Below are 16,654 nucleotides of genomic sequence, written 5' to 3'. Positions count from 1 at the left end.
TCATATATCTGATAGGGATTTAGTATCCAGAATATATAAAGAACATGTACAACTCAACAACAAAAAGACAACCCAGTGAAAAAATGGGCAAAGGAGTAGAATATGTTTCTCCAAAGATACACAAATGGCTGATGAGCCCATAATGCCCAGCACCGTTAGTCATTAGGGAGATGCAAATCAAAATCGTACGGAGGTACCACTTCACACCAACCAGGTTAGCCATTAAAATAAAAAAAAAAAAACCCAAAACCCAAGTCCGAAAATAACAAGTATTGGCAACGATGCGGAGGAGTTGGAAATCTTGTACAGAGCTGGTAGGAATGTCAAACGGCACAGCTGCTCTGCAAACAGTTTGACAGTTCCTTAAAAACTTACATATAAAATTACCAAAGGACCCAGCAATGCCACTCTGAGGTATAGACCCAAAAGGAATGAAAACTTATGTCCTCGCAAACGCTTGTCCCTAAATGCTCGTGATGATATTATTCATCATAGCCCCAAAGTGGAAACAACCCCAATGCCCATCAACTGATGCATGGATCAACAAAATGTGGGAGAACACACTGTGGAATATTACTCAGCCATCAAAAGGAATGCAGGACTGATTCATGCTATGAAATGGAGGAAACTCGAAAACATCATGCTGAGTGAAGGGAGCCAGACACAGGAAGTCACACGCTGTATGATTCCATTGACACGAAATGTCTAGACTAGGCAAATGCAAGAGACAGAAAGCAGACCAGTGCTTGCCAACACTGGGGGAGGTAAGATGAGGGAATGCCTGCTGATGGAGACGGCGTTTCCTTTCAGGGGATGAAAATGTCTTAGAACCCGATGGGGTGGTGGTGGCATGACATCGTAAGCGTGCTAAATGCACTTAGCCACAGAACTGTACACTTAAAAATGGTCCAAAAGGCAAATTGAATGTCCCATATATTTTACCCCAATTAAACAAAATGTAATGGTTAATTTCATGTTCCGTGACTATCGCCAGCTCAATTTTTTAATTTAAAAAATATTTTAAAGAATGTCTTCGCAGGAAAAGAAACTGCAACTGGGCATAGATATTAACTAAACTTAACCACGGTCATCCTGCTGCGATCTGTACCTGTATCGCATCATTATGCTCCACACCAAATACAGTGTCATATGTGAATTACATCTCAATTAAAAAAAATGAAAAAGGATTTAGAGGCAGAAACCAGGGAGAAACGATATGATGAAGCATTACATTTTTAGCACTTGGCTTTTTCTTTGTTTTGATTTTCCTTCAATAGAATACTATAATGAAGAGATTTTGAACTTGGAAAAAAAAAAAAAAAAAAGCCTAGTGCTCTACTGAGCACAAGACACGTGCTCCAAACCCCTCTATTTGCACTGGAGTCCCCCCGTTTTGACTGACAGTGACCAAGGCTAAACCCCAGCATGGACTTCTCCAAGCTCCAAGACTGTACCTGCAGTCACCCAGGACGCTGGACGAACTGATGAGTCTAGCCAAACCCCATCCGTCATAGTTGGGGAAACTGAGTCTAAGGGGGTTCGGCCTGGTGTCTCAGCAGCGGGGAGGCTTTGCTGGGGCCCAGCACACCCAGTTTCCATCTCCTGCTCATTCTACTCTGACAGGATGCCCCCCTCCCGCCCGTTCCCCAGCCCCGCCCCCCGCAGTTGGTGGATGCTTGGGGAATTAGAAACACATTTTCATTTATTTAAGCAAATCTGCTGTGATGAAAAACAAATTAGAACCTGCAACCCAAAGCCGAACAGAACCAGGCATCATCTGCCGTTTCCCACTGCCCTCACCACTCTGGTCCCATCAAGGAGCTGGGCATCCTTGTGGGCCAGGTGGACCCTGGCCAGGTCCTGGGCTGTGTGACAGGAACAGAGCTTTGCAGCCAGGACCCTGTTCCTGGGGCGGTGACGGCTGGGCACTGAGGGTGAGGGGCCTCAGCCTGGCACCTGCTTCTTTGAGCCTGCCAAGCTCGGTTCTATTCTCATGGCTCAGGACTTCCATGCCCTGTGGGCACCCTGGGGTCCCTGCCTACCCACCATTCCCCACCTCCCTGACACCCTGGACCTCATCCCTCCCTGCCAGGCAGAGGAAGGCTGAATCCCAGCTCCATTTAGCGGATCTTGGAGAGCCTTGGCCCAGGCATCCACCCAATAGAACAGTGGCATACGGGGGCGGGGAGGGGGCTTTGATGGAGGTGGAGTGCCTTGTCCCCTCCCTGTTTCCACATGCTCTTGTCTCCTGTCACGCTGTGGGAATTGACTCTACCCCGCCTGACATGCTTGGCTGATAGGCTCTTCTTCTTCTTTTTTTTTTTTTTTGTCTTTTCTAGGGCCGTACCCACGGCATATGGAGGTTCCCAGGCTAGGGGTCTAGTCGGAGCTACAGCCACCAGCCTACACCACAGCCACAGCCACAGCCACAGTGATGCAGGATCCCAGCTGCATCTTTGACCTACCCCACAGCTCACGGCAACGTTGGATCCTTAACCCACTGAGCAACCTCATGGTTCCTAGTCAGATTCATTAACCACTGAGCCATGCATGACGGGAACTCCCTAATAGGCTCTTCTGTTATTTTTTACTTTTACTCCTTTTTTTTTTTTTGGTCTTTTTAGGGCCGCACCTGTGGCAAATGGAGGTTCCCAGGCTAGGGGTCCAATCAGAGCTGTAGCTGCCGGCCTACACCACAGCCACAGCAACACAGGATCCGAGCCGCGTCTGTGACCTACACCAGAGCCCACGGCAATGCCGGATCTTTATCCCACTAAGCGAGGCCGGGGATCGAACCCACAACCTCATGGTTCCTAGTCGGATACGTTAACTACTATGCCACGACAGGAACTCCTACTTTTACTCCTTTTGTCTCTCAAGCTAAATTCTAGGATGGGGAAGAAAAAAACAAAACAAAAGCCTTTTTTGGAAAATTTATTTTGTGCCAGGCACCCAGCTGAGGGCTTCATGTGCCTTGTCTGATCTCATCCCTACAACCTTCCTTGGAGGTCGTGTCTAGTATCGTCCCATTTTCAGATGTGAAAATCGAGGCTCAGAGCACCAGGGACTTATCCAGAGTCCCACAGCCCAGAAGGGGCAGGATGAGTTGGCACTCTTTTCAGCTCCCTCCCAACCTGCAGGTTCTCATCCACTCCGGTGTAGCCTGCCTGTCCGTCCATCCATCATCCATCCCCCGCCTAATCACACGTGGGATTTGAGGCAGCTTGTGCTAATATGTGCATTAGAGGAGAAAAATGAATATACATGTAAAAAAAAGTCAGGGCTGGGAATGTAGAGACAGAAGAGGCGGACAAGCCTAGGGATGGGAGGGTGTATAAGCTGGAAAGTTCTAGAACCTCTAAGTCTCTGACCCTCTTTGGAAAGATGCCCCCCCCGGCCTTCTCCCTTCTCCTTCGCACCCCAGGGACTCTGCCCACTACTCTCCACTGGATGTCTGCACCCAAACCCATTCTCTTAAGAGAAGTAAGAGGCCAGGCTCTGCCCTGTGGGGGCCCCGGCTCCTGCAGGCACTGCTGCCCCCATCCTGTCACTTGTCCGCTCCCCAGGAAGGAGACTGCACTGAGCCACAAGATGTCACACATGGAACTATTCTTGTCCCAGGCTGGGCCCTGCCTCGGGCGTTTCAAGAGATTGAGCGGCTTTAACGAAGGGCTGGGTGAAACTCAGGTTCCGAAGTCACTTCCCGCTTAAGGAGGAGCTGTGCAGGCCTCCTGGTGTCCTCTGATCAAAAATCCCACAGAACAGGGACTCGAAAGAAGCAGAGGCTTATGGGTGCCTCCTCTGCTCTGATCAAAACCCTAGCTCTTCCTGTAAGTCTCAGCCCTCATCTCTCCTCCTCCAAGAAGACTTCCTGGATCACACTGTCCTTCCACCCACCCATGCACTGGCTCAGTGAACGCCTACGGAGCAGGGACTGAGCAGAGAGGGGGGAGGCAAAGCTGAACAAGGCAGCCCTGCCTCTGAGGAGCTCACAGTCCCGGGGGAAGCAAATATCAGGAGGATCAACTAGCATGGATTGAGCATCTACTGTGCATTCAGGACAGTCCCCTTTGTGTATTGAACCCATGGTCCTATTTAAGGAAAGGAGACTCAGAGAGGTTAAGCTAATGCCAAAGGTCACACAGCACAGGATCACAACTTCTACCTCTCTGCCCCCGGGGGGTCTGAGCTCTCAGTCACTGGGCCACAAGCATGAGCAGGGCTGTGACCAGATGAGGCCTTTTAACCCACCTGGGCTAGGGATTCAGAGAGAGCCTCCTGGAGGAGGTGGGGTCCAACCCAAACCTCGAAAAATGAACCTGGATTATCCAGGTAAACACGCAAGCCTTGGAGATGAAGGAAGCCAAGAAGGTGTTCACGGTGGAGGAGGCAGCTCCGGCAAAGGCAAGGGGGTGGGAAATTTCCTGGTGAGGGGATCGAGGAAGCTGGGGTGGGGGGCACCCTCCTCCTTTTTCAGAGCCTGGAGCAGTAGGTCTCCGTCTCACCCACTCGGAGCGAGTTACGTGCCACCCTCAATGTCTGCCATGTTTCTCCCGTCGTCTACTTGGCTTTGCAAGAGTTCTCTCCCCTCCCCCTCCTAGCTGTGCCTGGGGAGGGGTGTTCCCAGGCTCTCCCCTGCGGGTTTGGGGCCAGAACACAGAGTGAAGAGCCGGGGGGTTGGTGAGCTCAGGACCGGGGACAGAAACAGAAACGTTTCATCGAGGTCTGGCAGGAAGCGGGGCATCCGTGACCTTGATTCTGCACGTGGCATTCAACATGATGGTGGGGAGGGGCTTGAGGCCTCCAGAACCCACCTGCTGGCTGCAGTAATCAGCCAAGCAGACCCCCGGGGGAGGGATGGGGGGTCACCGACTCTGCATCCCGGTAAAGGGAGGTACCGAGAAAGGACAGCAGGTTCTGAGGAAGATGTGTGCTCAAAGACGCGACTTCACGGCCATCTCTGGGTCCAAGACCCAGGCGCCCTGTGTGCTAAAGCCTCCTTGGATAAAGCGTTTCCCCATCACCCATTTCGCCGTGGAAGATGTCCAAGCGATCAAGACTGGATCAACGCCACCACCGAAGCCTCACACTGGAAGAGAACGTGCCCCGAGATATTCCGAGAGAGACACTCCCTTCTCCCAGGATGCGGGAGAGGCAGGCAAGGCAGCCAGCACACCTCCCACTACAGATGGGCAAACTGAGGCTCGGAGGATTGGAAGACCTGCCACGGATCACCCAGCCCACAAGCAGCAGAGCTGAGATGCGAGCTCAGGTCTTTAGATTCCGGGCCTGTGGCTCTTGTCAGACTACTGCCCCTCCTTTCTGGAACCTTCCACTGGGGTCTCCAACATTCAGGAATCTGAGCTTACTCCCAGGCCCCAGAATCCTCCTGCTCTTTGCCTTTCTCCCTCAGCAGCGACGTCCCCCTTAGGCTGCAAAGATCCCAAGGGAACCACAGGTCTCTTGCCTGCCTGTCATCAATAGGTTTTCACTCTCACTGGTGGCTTCTGCAGAACAGTGCTCCCCCCTGGTGCTTTCCAGGCATCCGGATTGCTTGTTAAAATGCAGCTTCCGGCTCCGCGGGTCTGGGGAGGGGCCCAAGAGTCTGCATTTCTAACTGGGCCAGTCCAAGGACTGCACTTGGGTAGCAAGGGGGGAATGAACTGTAACATCACTTTATTTATTTATTGGCCACGCCCATGGCATGCGGAAGTTTACGGGCCAGGGATTGAACCCTTGCCACAGCAGGGCCGGGAGCCACGGCAACCACACCGGATCCTTAACCCACTGCACCCCCAGGGAATTTCTGTAGGATCGCTTTAAACACCACCTGCCTGGCCTGTGTCCCCCGCCCTCTTTCCTCAGCATCTCCCTCCTGAGGCTCTAGGGTTAGCTTCTGGCACAAGGAAAGGGTTTCTCCCTTGCTTCCACGGCAGCGTGTGTGGCTGGTGGGCAACGAAGGGCTCTTTTGGAAGCTGCGGGGCTGGTCCTCACACCGAGCAGTGCCCTCCCCATCCCGAAGGGGTCTTGCGAGGAGCAGAGACGCCTCCTCCGGTGCTGCTCTGGGAGGAGTCTGGGGGAGGGGGCCGCCTGCCTTCTCCCGCAGCCCTCGTTGAAATTTTGCCCTTGCCCAAGAATCCTTGCTTGAGAGCTCAGCCCTATTAATTCTCATTGTGCATTTAGAGCCAATAGGTTTTTATTTATTCATTTATCTTGGTCTTCCTCCCCCCTCCCCTTCCTCACCAAGCTGGAATTTACAATTCCCTTCTCAGGTGGCCTTGCAGAAGGACGAAAAAGCCCAGCGGCGGGGAGAGGGTCTGGACCCCGAACCCTGAAAGGGGCTGTTGCCCCTCGTCCCCTCTTGCACCCTCAGGGTGCTCCGGGGCTCACGCTCTGGTCGGATGGATGTTGGGACAGGCCCAACACCTGCGGCAGGAGGGGTGCCAGGAAACAGGGGCCCGCTGGGCAATTGTGAGGCTCAAGGGGCAGTGGGCCGCCTGGGTACTGCTAGGGCGCCCCCTGGCGGCTGGTTAATACCACCACCCGTGGCTGGAGGAGTTTAAGCCTCCGGACCGCACATCCACCGCCTGCTGCCGTGAGTCTAGGAATACAGGGCGTTGGTGTCCTCGGGCTGGAGAGAGGCTAAGCAAAGGCAGGGACACTCCCGAGGGCAAAACAGCAACAATAATAAGCTAGCGCACACTGAGTACCTACTACGTGCCCGAACACCAGGGGCTGGACTGTATCCTACACACCTACGGTATCATTTATCTCTACTTGACTGCAGCTGGGGTAGTGAAGGCCGAGCAGCCTGGTGTGTTCAGCAGGGGCCCTGACCAAGCACAGGTTCCCAGCCTGCCCTCTAGACGGAATGACCTTGGCAGGATTTAGCCAACACTTTCTAATCCCTAAAATGGGATTAGAACATGACCCACCTCAGAGCATCCTAGAGATTTAATGAGACACGCGCAGAACCCGAATCCATCTGGATGCGACCCTCTCCTCCCCGCAGAAGCCGCCGAGGCAGCATCCCCATGCTCGTGGGCTGCACATTTGTAATCAAAGGCAGAGCCGGATGGCAGCCCGTAATGAAATATTTAAGTTCATCAGACAGGTGTCGGGACACTGAGGGCCCACCTAGGCGGAGGGTGGCGGAGATGCTGTTCCCACCCCCTGCCGCGGCCCCCGCTGCTCTTCCCAGGGGAGGAGAAGAAGGGGACAAAAGCTCCTTTCAGAGCCCAGGGCCTAAGGACACATCCTGGACAGCATCAGGGCTGTGGGGGGGTGACCACCCGACTCCCGCAGCTGCACTGGGTTCTGTCTGCGAGAGTGGGGGCAGGGCAGAGGTCCAGGGCCAAGGGCATCCTGAGCCAGCTTCGGCCAGGAGAGGGCCTCGGCCTGGCATTTGGGGGTCAGTGCTACCCTTCGAGCCTTGACCAGAAGCTGGTCCAGGGTTTTATGACTTCGCTGCCCTGCCCCATGCCCCTTTCCCCAGCACATTAAGACAATGATTAATATTTAAAAGAAGAAATACAGTTGAGACTCTAATACAAGAGGCAGCAGTTGACTGCTCAGGGACTGTGTGGAGAGGTCCTTCCATGAGCTGGGGTGGCTGGCCAGCCTGCGGGGTGGACTCAGAGCTGGGGTCCTCCAACACTGGCCTTGCCCCTGACCTTCAGAGGGTGACCCCCTTGCCCGCCCCTGAGCCAGAGAAGCCCCGCGGTCTCCAGGACAGTGATCCCCGCGGATTATCCAGTCTCCAGATCCTGGCCCTGTGCTGCCTTCTCCATCCCTCCCCTGTCCCTCCCCAGCTGGCACCTGCCAGCCCAGCCACCACCCACAGTGACAGCCTCCTGTCCATGCGGGAACGTATCTTCCCAGGCTAACTGCTCTAGGTTAGGACCAAAGTGCCCCACAGGACTAAGATGTCCTCGGGAGCCCGGGGGGGACTCTTGCTCCATCTAGCCATAAACCCAGAGCCCTGAAGGCTCCCCCAGGACACAGTAGCCACACAAGGATGACACTGAGCCCCTCCCGTCAGCTCCTGCAGCCTGGCTGCCCTGCCCTGGCCTGCGGAGCTCTTTCCAGTGGGAAAGCACCTCCAGGGAGGCAAATTAACTCAGTGACTCTGGAGCCAGGCCCTTGAAGAATCACAGCTTCACCACTTCCTGGGCTGTGACTCTGGGCCTCAGTTGCTCCATCTGTACAATGGGAATGATAATAACTGCTATCGAAGGGCTCTTGCTCTGTGCCAGACCCTATTCTGAGCAGTTTAGTGTGAATTTGCTCACTCCTTAGAGCGACCCGGTCTGTGTTACCAGTGGGTTCACTTTACAGATGATGGACCGAGGCCCAGAGAGGCCACCAGTCCAGGGCCCACCCCTGAATCTACTTGACCCCCACAGAAGCATTCTGTGGAATGACTCTTAGCCCGCCCACTGGGAGGCTCCCATAAACCATCCCCACCACTGTTACTGCTGCTGTTAAGGTGACTTGAGTGTTGACATCTCCACGGTTCTCGGACCCTATCCTCCTCTAACTAGGGCCTCAGGTGACAGCACCTGAAAGTCTGCCTTCCCCGGACTTGACCAGTGACTTCGAGCATAGTGATGGAGTAGGACCTGCCACAGCGTGCAGCCTGGTCTGACCCCTCCCTGCCTCCCTGTGAATCCCCTCTGCACGTCTATCAAAGCTTTCCCTGCAAAGTGCCAGCTTGGTGCTTGGCATGCCCTCGCCTGGCAGATCTGGTTGCTGGACTGGACTAGGGGGCGGTGCCGTGAAGGGATGAACAGAGGGAGGTCAGAGTGCAACCTGGCAAACTGGGCTCTGCTCACCCGCCTGCCCTGATGCAGACTTCCGACAGGGAAGGCGGGGCTTGTCTGCAAGGCTAGGGACCGGTGACTGCTCTGGTTTCCCCAGCAGGGAGGATCTAGTGATCACCTGGCCAAGAATCTCCCCACCGCAAAGCACGATGTCACGTGACTCCAGCATTCTCAGGGCGGCCTTCCCTTCTGCAGATTTCTAGGGTAGGACAGGGACCTGGTCCCAATCCAAGATGCCGGAAAGTCAACCTTGGTCCTCCCGCTCTGCTCCATCCCAAGGGTTGGGCCCAGACCCCCTCCCACTTGGCCTGAGAACACAGAATACTGGGGGGCCGACTTACATGGGAGCAGAATCTCTCAGGGGGGTCTCCGCACGTGATGCCCGAGGGCTCCACCTTCACCTTGACGTAGTCCTTGAGGCGCATCACCTTGGGCTGGCAGGCATAGAACTCCCAAGTAGGGCCTTCATCCGTGGTCACCCAAGATTTGCAGATGTCGTAGTCCCCAGAGGCCAGTGGGAGGCAGTGCAGGAAAAGAGCCAGCAGGTGCAGCATGGCGGCGCAGTCCGCAGGGGTGCGGCCCGGAGGGGGCCTGGAGAGGCGGCGACTGGGTCAGGCAGCCTCAGCATGGAAATGTCACATCTACCAGGCGACGGAGGCCGGATGTCCCAGGGACTGCCAGGTTGCAAACAGCGAGGGACTTGTTTTTTCCAAAAAGCCGATATGGAAAACTCAGAGCCAGCGTTTCTCAGACTGCTGATGGGCAGATCAAGAAGTTGCCCACAACTTTGTGTCCTCCTAACCTTGGCATCACACCTCTCCCAGAGGTGAATCTGATCAAATCAGGCAGACTCTCAAATTGTGACAGTGGCTAGAAACGGGAGAGGGAGAAAATCCTCAGGGATCTGGCACGAGGCCGGATCAGATTGCTTTTAATTTTTGTCCTTCCAATCAATCCAGGTCTTTAAAGGGCCCTTAATGTGTGATGTGCTCAACACAACTGCAAAACAGCCCTCCGGCCTGCGTTGTAAAGATAAAATAAAATCAGGAGGTTTACCAGTTAGCCGCGAACATGTTCCCTCTACGGGACTGGACTCGGCATCTCAGACCAATAAAAGAGATTTCTTTTCATGTGGGCTGAACGTGACAACAATTGTGCAGCTGGACTGAAACATAACAAAGCTACTGAGGTGTTAACGGGGGAGAAGCTTATTTGGCTCCGCTTTGGTGGGGAACAGGCACTAATGGGGGGGGGGGGGCAGCTGACCCTGGCTGGTAGCCAGTGGCAACTTATTAGGAAGTTTCTGAGACTTCAGCTCCCAATCCATCCAGGTACCCGGGGTCTGGCTTGTCTTTCATTGTAAGAAGGGAAGAGGGAGCTCATTAGCAACAACACCTGCAACAAATTAAATAGAGAAGGGGGGATAAAGACGTATAAGAACAAAAGCTTTTCTGGCAAAATGTGCAAAGTAATGAGGCTGCATTAGCAAGGCCTTCGGAGGAAACTGGGTTATTTTTATTGATATCGGAGTTGGCGCATTTGGAGATCAGGCACGTTATTTAAAAGGTGATGCGCTCTCTCCTTATTTATGGGGGTGTCGGGGTCGGCAGAAGTGCCCCTGCTTGGGGTCAGTGACTTTCTTGAACAGCCCCAGGAGCCGAGATGGAATGGTTGCTTTAAAATAGCACGCCCGACAAGTCAAAACGTCGAAACTGTCGAAGACAGAGATGAAAACGCAAACGAGAGGTGTCGATGAGACTGTGTGGACAGGTACAGGTAAAAAAGCGGTCCATGCGCTGGCCACCAGTTACCAACCAGGTGCCAACAATATCTCTCCAAAACCCTGAAATGGTGAGTTTAATTTTTAACTGTAAGAAACTCGGGACATTGAAGACAATGATTTGTCCTCTTAGATTTTCTGATCAAGCCAAGATTTTGCAGCCATCCTTAGAGGGTGTGTTTGGAAACAGATCGCCGTCATGATTACGGCTTTACTATTTTAAGCTACCAATACTTATTTAAAAGCCCAAATAGATATAACTAAGATGAATGCTGTATTGCGAAAAACATGACTCCAGCAAGGCAATGTGTTCCCAGGCACTTGATAAATTACCAGGAGAATTTGAGTCCAGCCAGTGTGGGATCCTGGCCAAAAATGCTAGCCAGTAGGGCAAAGGTTACCACAATGAGTCGCAGGAGAAGCGCCGGAGTTATTAATTCTGGTTATTGTGTCGACAATTATTGCATCTAAATTCCCAAACTGCTGCAGCCTTGGTGCTTTCACCTGACTCTCACCTGCCATCGTCTGCAGACCTTGAACCTAGAGCGTCCTGAGGAGTTAACTACACAGCCACGAAACTCCATTCTCCATCCAGATAGACAAACACACTCCTGCCAAAAATGACAAACCGGGAGGGGTGGACATTGCCCCAAGGGGGCCCGGCCGCTCAGCACCTCCCCAGAAGTCCCCAGCCTGTGCCCCTGGCTCCAGGCTGGGGGAATCATAAATCTGCATTAAGGCGGCCCCTGCCCCTCTCTCTGGCTGAAGGGCTCTTGATGGAGATGGATGAGAGGAGCCAAGGGGACAGACGTTCCGGTCTCACCTCTGCCTGTTTCAAGAGAAGCGGCGTGAGAGTGTCTGCCCGGCCCTGAATGTGCTCCTTGCTAGAAAACTCTCAGAAAGAACCCGCCTGGAGACTATTTTTACAACCTGAGAAAATGTAGTAAAAATAAAATAGCGCGGTCGGCAAAGGTTTGGAAGCCTCTACCTGAGCTTCGTTTTTTGCCCAGAAAACAGCACGTCCCTAATTAATTCTTCCAGCCCGGGGCTCCCAGCTGTTCCCTCACAGGCAGGGCGCTCCTGGTGCGGGACACCTGGGTGCGGCTGCGGCTGGCAGGGAGGGCCCAGCCGCTGGCTCCCTTGATCCGCAGGACCCGTGCTGCTCCCTGCCTGGACCATGCTGGAGGGTGGGCAGGGGGAGGCAGGGAGGCTCCGAGGCTCCGAGGTCGGAGGCCCTGGTGAGCAGGGTGGCGGCGCGCCTAGCAAACCTATTCATTTCTTAGCAGTTCGGTCGGTTTAAATTGCCAGGCATTGCCTGGCAAAGGGGTGGGGGGAAGCCAGCAAGCACAAAATCCGCCGGGGAAGGGGGAATGAGACATGTGTTTACAACTAGTCAATCAGTTGGGTGTTGCTGGCATTGTAAGGGAATTGTGAGCTCAGCAGAGAATATTACAGTCGGGTTTTTGCCCAACAGAAAAAATAAAAGGGGGAGGTGGGGAGGAAGACTCAAGAGTCCCCGGAGGAGCCGGGCGGAGAGCAGGGAGTGAGAAACCAGTAGGGGACATTTCAGAGTGAGAGGTTGTATCCCGGTGGATCGCTTTCTCCTTGGAAAATAAATCTTCACCTGATATTATTAAGAAACTGCAGCTCCCAGGAACAAATAGAATCAATGCGCTTTATTTTCTTTTAAGAGTCCTCAGGAACCGAGGGGGGCTGATAGCCAGGGTATTAAAACCCGAAAATTAGATTTTACCAGGATTTCTGAACTCAGATTTCTCTGTCTTATTGAATTAGCGCCTCTCGGAGCTGGCTGGGCTTCTCGAAGCAGGCTCCTCCCTGGAGTTGCCGGCTGCGCCCTCGCCTCGTGGGAAACTTGCCTCGGTGGCCGCGGAGCCTCGTTGGGGGGAGGGGTTGTCCTTGGAGAGGTGCGCTCGGGGCTTCTCCGGGGACCCAGCCCGCCCCCAAGTTCCTTCTCCCTTCCCGGCGGGGTCGGCGGAAGGGGGTGAAATCAGCCTTCGGGGGGTGGTGCGGGCGGCCAGGAAGGAAAGGGGAGCCGGCTCCAGGCGGGGGTCACCTTCCAGCCCGGCCCATCCCCACCCCGGGCCGGGTTCAGTAGTTGTCCCGCTCACCGCCGCCCGAGCGAGCAGCCCGTTTCCGGCGGCCGGGGACCCCCTGCCCCGCACGGCCCCGGAACGGGAGCTTTTTGTGGCTCCCGGCGCCCCCCAGGCTCTCTCGGTGGCCTGGAGCCCCGAAAAGTTGAGCGCGGGGGGTGGGGCTGGAGCAGGAGCTCTCGGCTGGGCGACCCGGGCCGGGGCGGGGGACCGGCGGGCGGAGTCAGCCCCCGACCGCGGACGCCAGGGGGTCGGAGTCGAGCCCGCGCTTCGGGTGGGCAGCGCAAGGGGACGTGCCCCGCAATCCCGCAGTTGCTTTCTGTCTTTCCGAAGTTGAGTGCAAGCTGCGGGAGCAATTAATAATCACGCCTTTAATAAAGGCCCAGCCGGCACCGAGGGTGCCCCCCCCATTTGGCACCGCCTCCCTTAATTAGAAGACAGCGAGCAAAGCGCCCGGGAATTAGTTGCATCCTTATCCCCCAGCGCTGCTGCCAGCAGCAACCCCGCCGCCGCCGCCGCCGCCACCGCCGCCGCCGCTCCCCCACCCCCCCACGCCCCGGGCAGGCAACTTACTCCGGAGCGGATGGACCCTGCGAGCCCACCGGTCCTCTTCCCGCCTTCCCCGGTCTCTGCTCCCACCATCTGCGTGCCACTCAGCTCGAGGGTCGACTCCACACTGTCCCCAAGCCGGTCCAGGCACATCCCCCTCCCATTAGCCCACCCCTCCAGCGCCGGGGAGGAAGTTTCTAGCCGCCGCTGGAACGCAGAGTTTCTCTGTGCAACTCACACATACCCAGTTTCCAGAGAGGGGAAGGAGATGGGAGGAACGGGGGTGGCTCTAAAGGGTGGCGGTTAAATTGGGGTGGGGGAACGGCGCGAGAGAAGGGTTAATTTCCTTTTCGCAAACACATCCAGGCATTCTTGCAACATCCATCCCCACCACTCACACACACGGTGCAAAAAGACCGTGCTGGGGGAAAGCCAGCCAGGAAGACAAGCTACTCCTTTAAGATGCTGCTACAAATGCACACTCACACACCCCTCTCCAAGCGACTCCAGCCCTCCGCTAGTAACAGCCGCCAGCAGATAACTTTTGCATCCGAGCCTTTGCTGGGTGCTTTAAGTGGCTCCTGGGCCCCGGGAAAGCCTGCATGGTCACCGAAGCCCTATCAAAATGAAACCAGGCTGGCAAAGCTGCAGCATCTCTCTCCCCCCCTCTCGCCTCCCGGGCTCTCCCCGCCCGCCTTACCCCGGCTCGGAGCAGCTTCCCGGAGCGGAGACCCGGGAGGCCGAGGACCGCCACCCTCTGGCGCTCTGCCTCCCCCGTCTGGCTGGCGCTGGGTGGGGGCGAGGGCCGGAGGGCTGCGAGCCGGAGCTCCTTCCCCGCGCCGCTCCCGCTCCCGCTGCCGCTGTGGCCGCCGCCGCCGCCGCGACCGTCAGATCGGAGCTGGGGAGCCCTCCGGCCGCCGGGGGGCCCGCCCGCAGCCGTCCCGGAGACGCGGGCCGGGGGAGGGGGCCGCCCGCGCCGCCCGCATCGCCCGCCCGGGCCGAGCGGGAGGTCGCCGCTAACAAGTGCAAACTTTTCGGGCCCCCCGGGCGGCTCGGAGAGGACCCGCGCTCGGGCGCCGGGCAGCCCCCGGCCCGGGTGGGCTTCGCGGCTGCTCGTCGGGGCGCCGGGGCATGCCCCCGGCGCGTCGCGGGCCAGATGGCGGGGCGCTTCACGGCCCCCCTGCACTCCGCTCCAAGTTAATGCCGAGGCTAAATCCTCTTGCCATCACTCACGGTCACCATCGGGGCTTTTATCTCTCGGTCTGATCCGGGCTGCGTAACTTCCTCTGTGTGGCTTTAACACACCATCCCACCACGGAGCAACGGTCTTCTTAAAGGTGCAGGAAGGAAATACTGCGAGACTCCGGGGACGCGCCAGGGCCCGGGGAGGGGCGCCGCGAGCAGGGGCGTCCCGGCGGGCCCGCGGCCAGGGTGGCCCCAGCAGGCGGCCGCGCCAGCGAGCCTGCTCCCGGGGGTCGCAGCCTAAACATCTCCTCCCGGCCCGGGGGCCAGCGGGTCCCTGCGCGCAGAGCGCATCCTCAGGCAGCTCGGGTCAGGCGCCGCGGGGCTGCAGCTTCCCCTTCCACAACCCCGGGGCCTGACCGGGTGCCAGCGCCCATGGGTGGGGGGGCTGCCCCATCGACACCAGGGAGGGGGCCAGGTGAATCAGTCCGCCCACCCGCAACAGCCAAGGGCTCAGGGCTGCTGCTCCGTCTCCCTCTGTGAAGTGCTGCCACCCAGAAGGCCCCGAGCAGTGGGTAAAGGGGTGGGTGGGTGGATTTGGGGAGATGGGGAGGGGGAGCGATCTGAGCGCACAACCAGAGCCTGAATACCAGCTGACACATCGCCGCCTCCACCCTGACGGGCCCTGCTTTTGACGAAGCCAAGCCAGCTCGGGAGGGAGTGCAGAATTGGGGGGGACAGGAGAGGCCTCCCTCCCTGCTGAGCAAGGGGGGAGGGCACCGGAGGACTCCCGCAGGGGCCAGGGCAGAGGCCGTGGAGTTGGCATCCCTGGACAGCCCCAGGCTCTCCAGTGCCCTGCAGGTTTCCTTCCAGGCTGCCTCCCTGGCCTGTGGGGACAGCTGCCTCCATCTTGCAGGGGGCCGGGCGGTTTCCAGGTGCTCCTGGTTCCCTCTGGGTGGGTTCTCACTGCAGCGCTGGGGCAGCCAGCACTGTCATTTGGATGCATCAAGAACAAAGAGCCTGAGGACAGAGAGAGAGGGAGGGAGGGACTGGTCCAAGGTCACAGAGGGTGTCAGGAGGGAGAGCAAGATGGGGCACCTGGGTGCCCCACCCTTCGGCCACCTCTTCCCCCCACCTTAACCCTTCCCTGCTCTTGGCTCCCCCTAAGCGGGGAGAGGGGGCTGGACCGCTGAATAGCATTTAGCCTGCTGCCGAGCAGACAGGATGTCATCTGCTTTAATAACAATGGTGATTTAACATGGATGGAATACCTGTTTTGTGCCAGGGTCCATGCACACCGGTTTATGTGTCTTATCCACTGAGTCTTCCCCACAGACCTGTGCCTTAACTTGTACTAGTAAAGTCTCAAGTGACAGAAGTCCGGAGACGTTAAGTAACTCGCCCAAGGTCACACAGCTGAGGAAGACTCCGCTGAGAGGCAGGGCTCTCGGGCTCCCAGGGGGGGCTCTGTCACTCCCTGACACGCTGGTCAACTTGGGGCACGGCACAGATTGCTTCGGGGCCTCAGTCGCCCCGTCTGTGACACGTGAATGGTGAGCCTTTCCTTTTCCAAAGGAAATCAGGGCCGCCAAGGGCCTCCCCTGGAGAATGCTCTCAGATTCCTCCCACTGGAGACCCCCTCCCCTCCCCAACCGCCACCGCCACTGTCAGGAGAGCAGACGCAGGCCTGGCCCTGCTTACCTGCTCCCCAGCCTCAAAGCGTCCATCAAGAGGCAGCTCCTTGCAGGAGGAGAACCAACCTCAGCAATGTGATTTTTAAGCATTTGGCCTGCAGGCGGCTGTGGAGGGCACCGTGTGGGGCTCCCACGCAGGCCGGATGAGTGATGACCCAGGCTGGCCCTGAGCCTGCCTTCGCCCCCAGGCAGGGTTATCAATTCCTGGGAAACGCCCTGCTCCCCTCCATCATCAGCCAGACTGGATGCTGTCAGGACGGCCAAGGAGAAGGGAGGGACCCGGGGCACACTCCTGTTATTTCCCGGGTGGTTTAAGTGACCCACGTGCAAAGCTATAGGCCACGGGCAACAACATTTAAAAGGCCTCTGCAGCCCTCCTCTCCCCAGCCCTCCCTGCCTCTCCAACCAGCTGATACCCCCAGGCTTTTGCAAGGACCCATTCCCAGAACCTGTCTTCTGGTCTCCCTGCTTCCAGATACTGGGAATGATGCGATTTGGAAGGACCCCTGACCCAAG

General features: G+C 56.8%; 1 protein-coding gene across 15 annotated transcripts in view; it reads right to left on the bottom strand.

The window, feature by feature from the left end:
* NTNG2 (netrin G2) overlaps window positions 1-15,110 on the bottom strand; it is a 71,487-nt gene extending 56,377 nt beyond the window's left edge. For 4 of the 15 annotated variants that reach the window (XM_084999830.1, XM_084999837.1, XM_084999848.1 and 1 more), the window contains exons 1-2: window positions 13,963-15,110; window positions 9,164-10,217 (exon numbers count right to left, since the gene is read on the bottom strand). In XM_084999830.1, coding sequence (XP_084855956.1) covers window positions 9,164-9,376 — 213 coding nt within the window. In that variant the 5' untranslated portion in view covers window positions 9,377-10,217; window positions 13,963-15,110. Of the gene's footprint in view, window positions 1-9,163; window positions 10,218-11,117; window positions 11,214-11,425; window positions 11,533-13,286; window positions 13,880-13,962 lie in introns of all 15 variants that reach the window. The other 11 variants (XM_084999818.1, XM_084999870.1, XM_084999769.1 and 8 more) reach the window with 10 other exon arrangements.
* Window positions 15,111-16,654: the final 1,544 nt, after the last annotated feature.

This window comes from Sus scrofa, chromosome 1 (assembly GCF_054392235.1).
Source record: "Sus scrofa isolate SSC_HxYL_T2T_F1_AM1 chromosome 1, Sscrofa_HxYL_maternal_Yorkshire_Landrace_v2.0, whole genome shotgun sequence".
Classification (NCBI taxonomy): domain Eukaryota; kingdom Metazoa; phylum Chordata; class Mammalia; order Artiodactyla; family Suidae; genus Sus; species Sus scrofa.
Note: the sequence above shows the minus strand (reverse complement) of the source record. Positions and strands in the feature narration are given on the sequence as shown.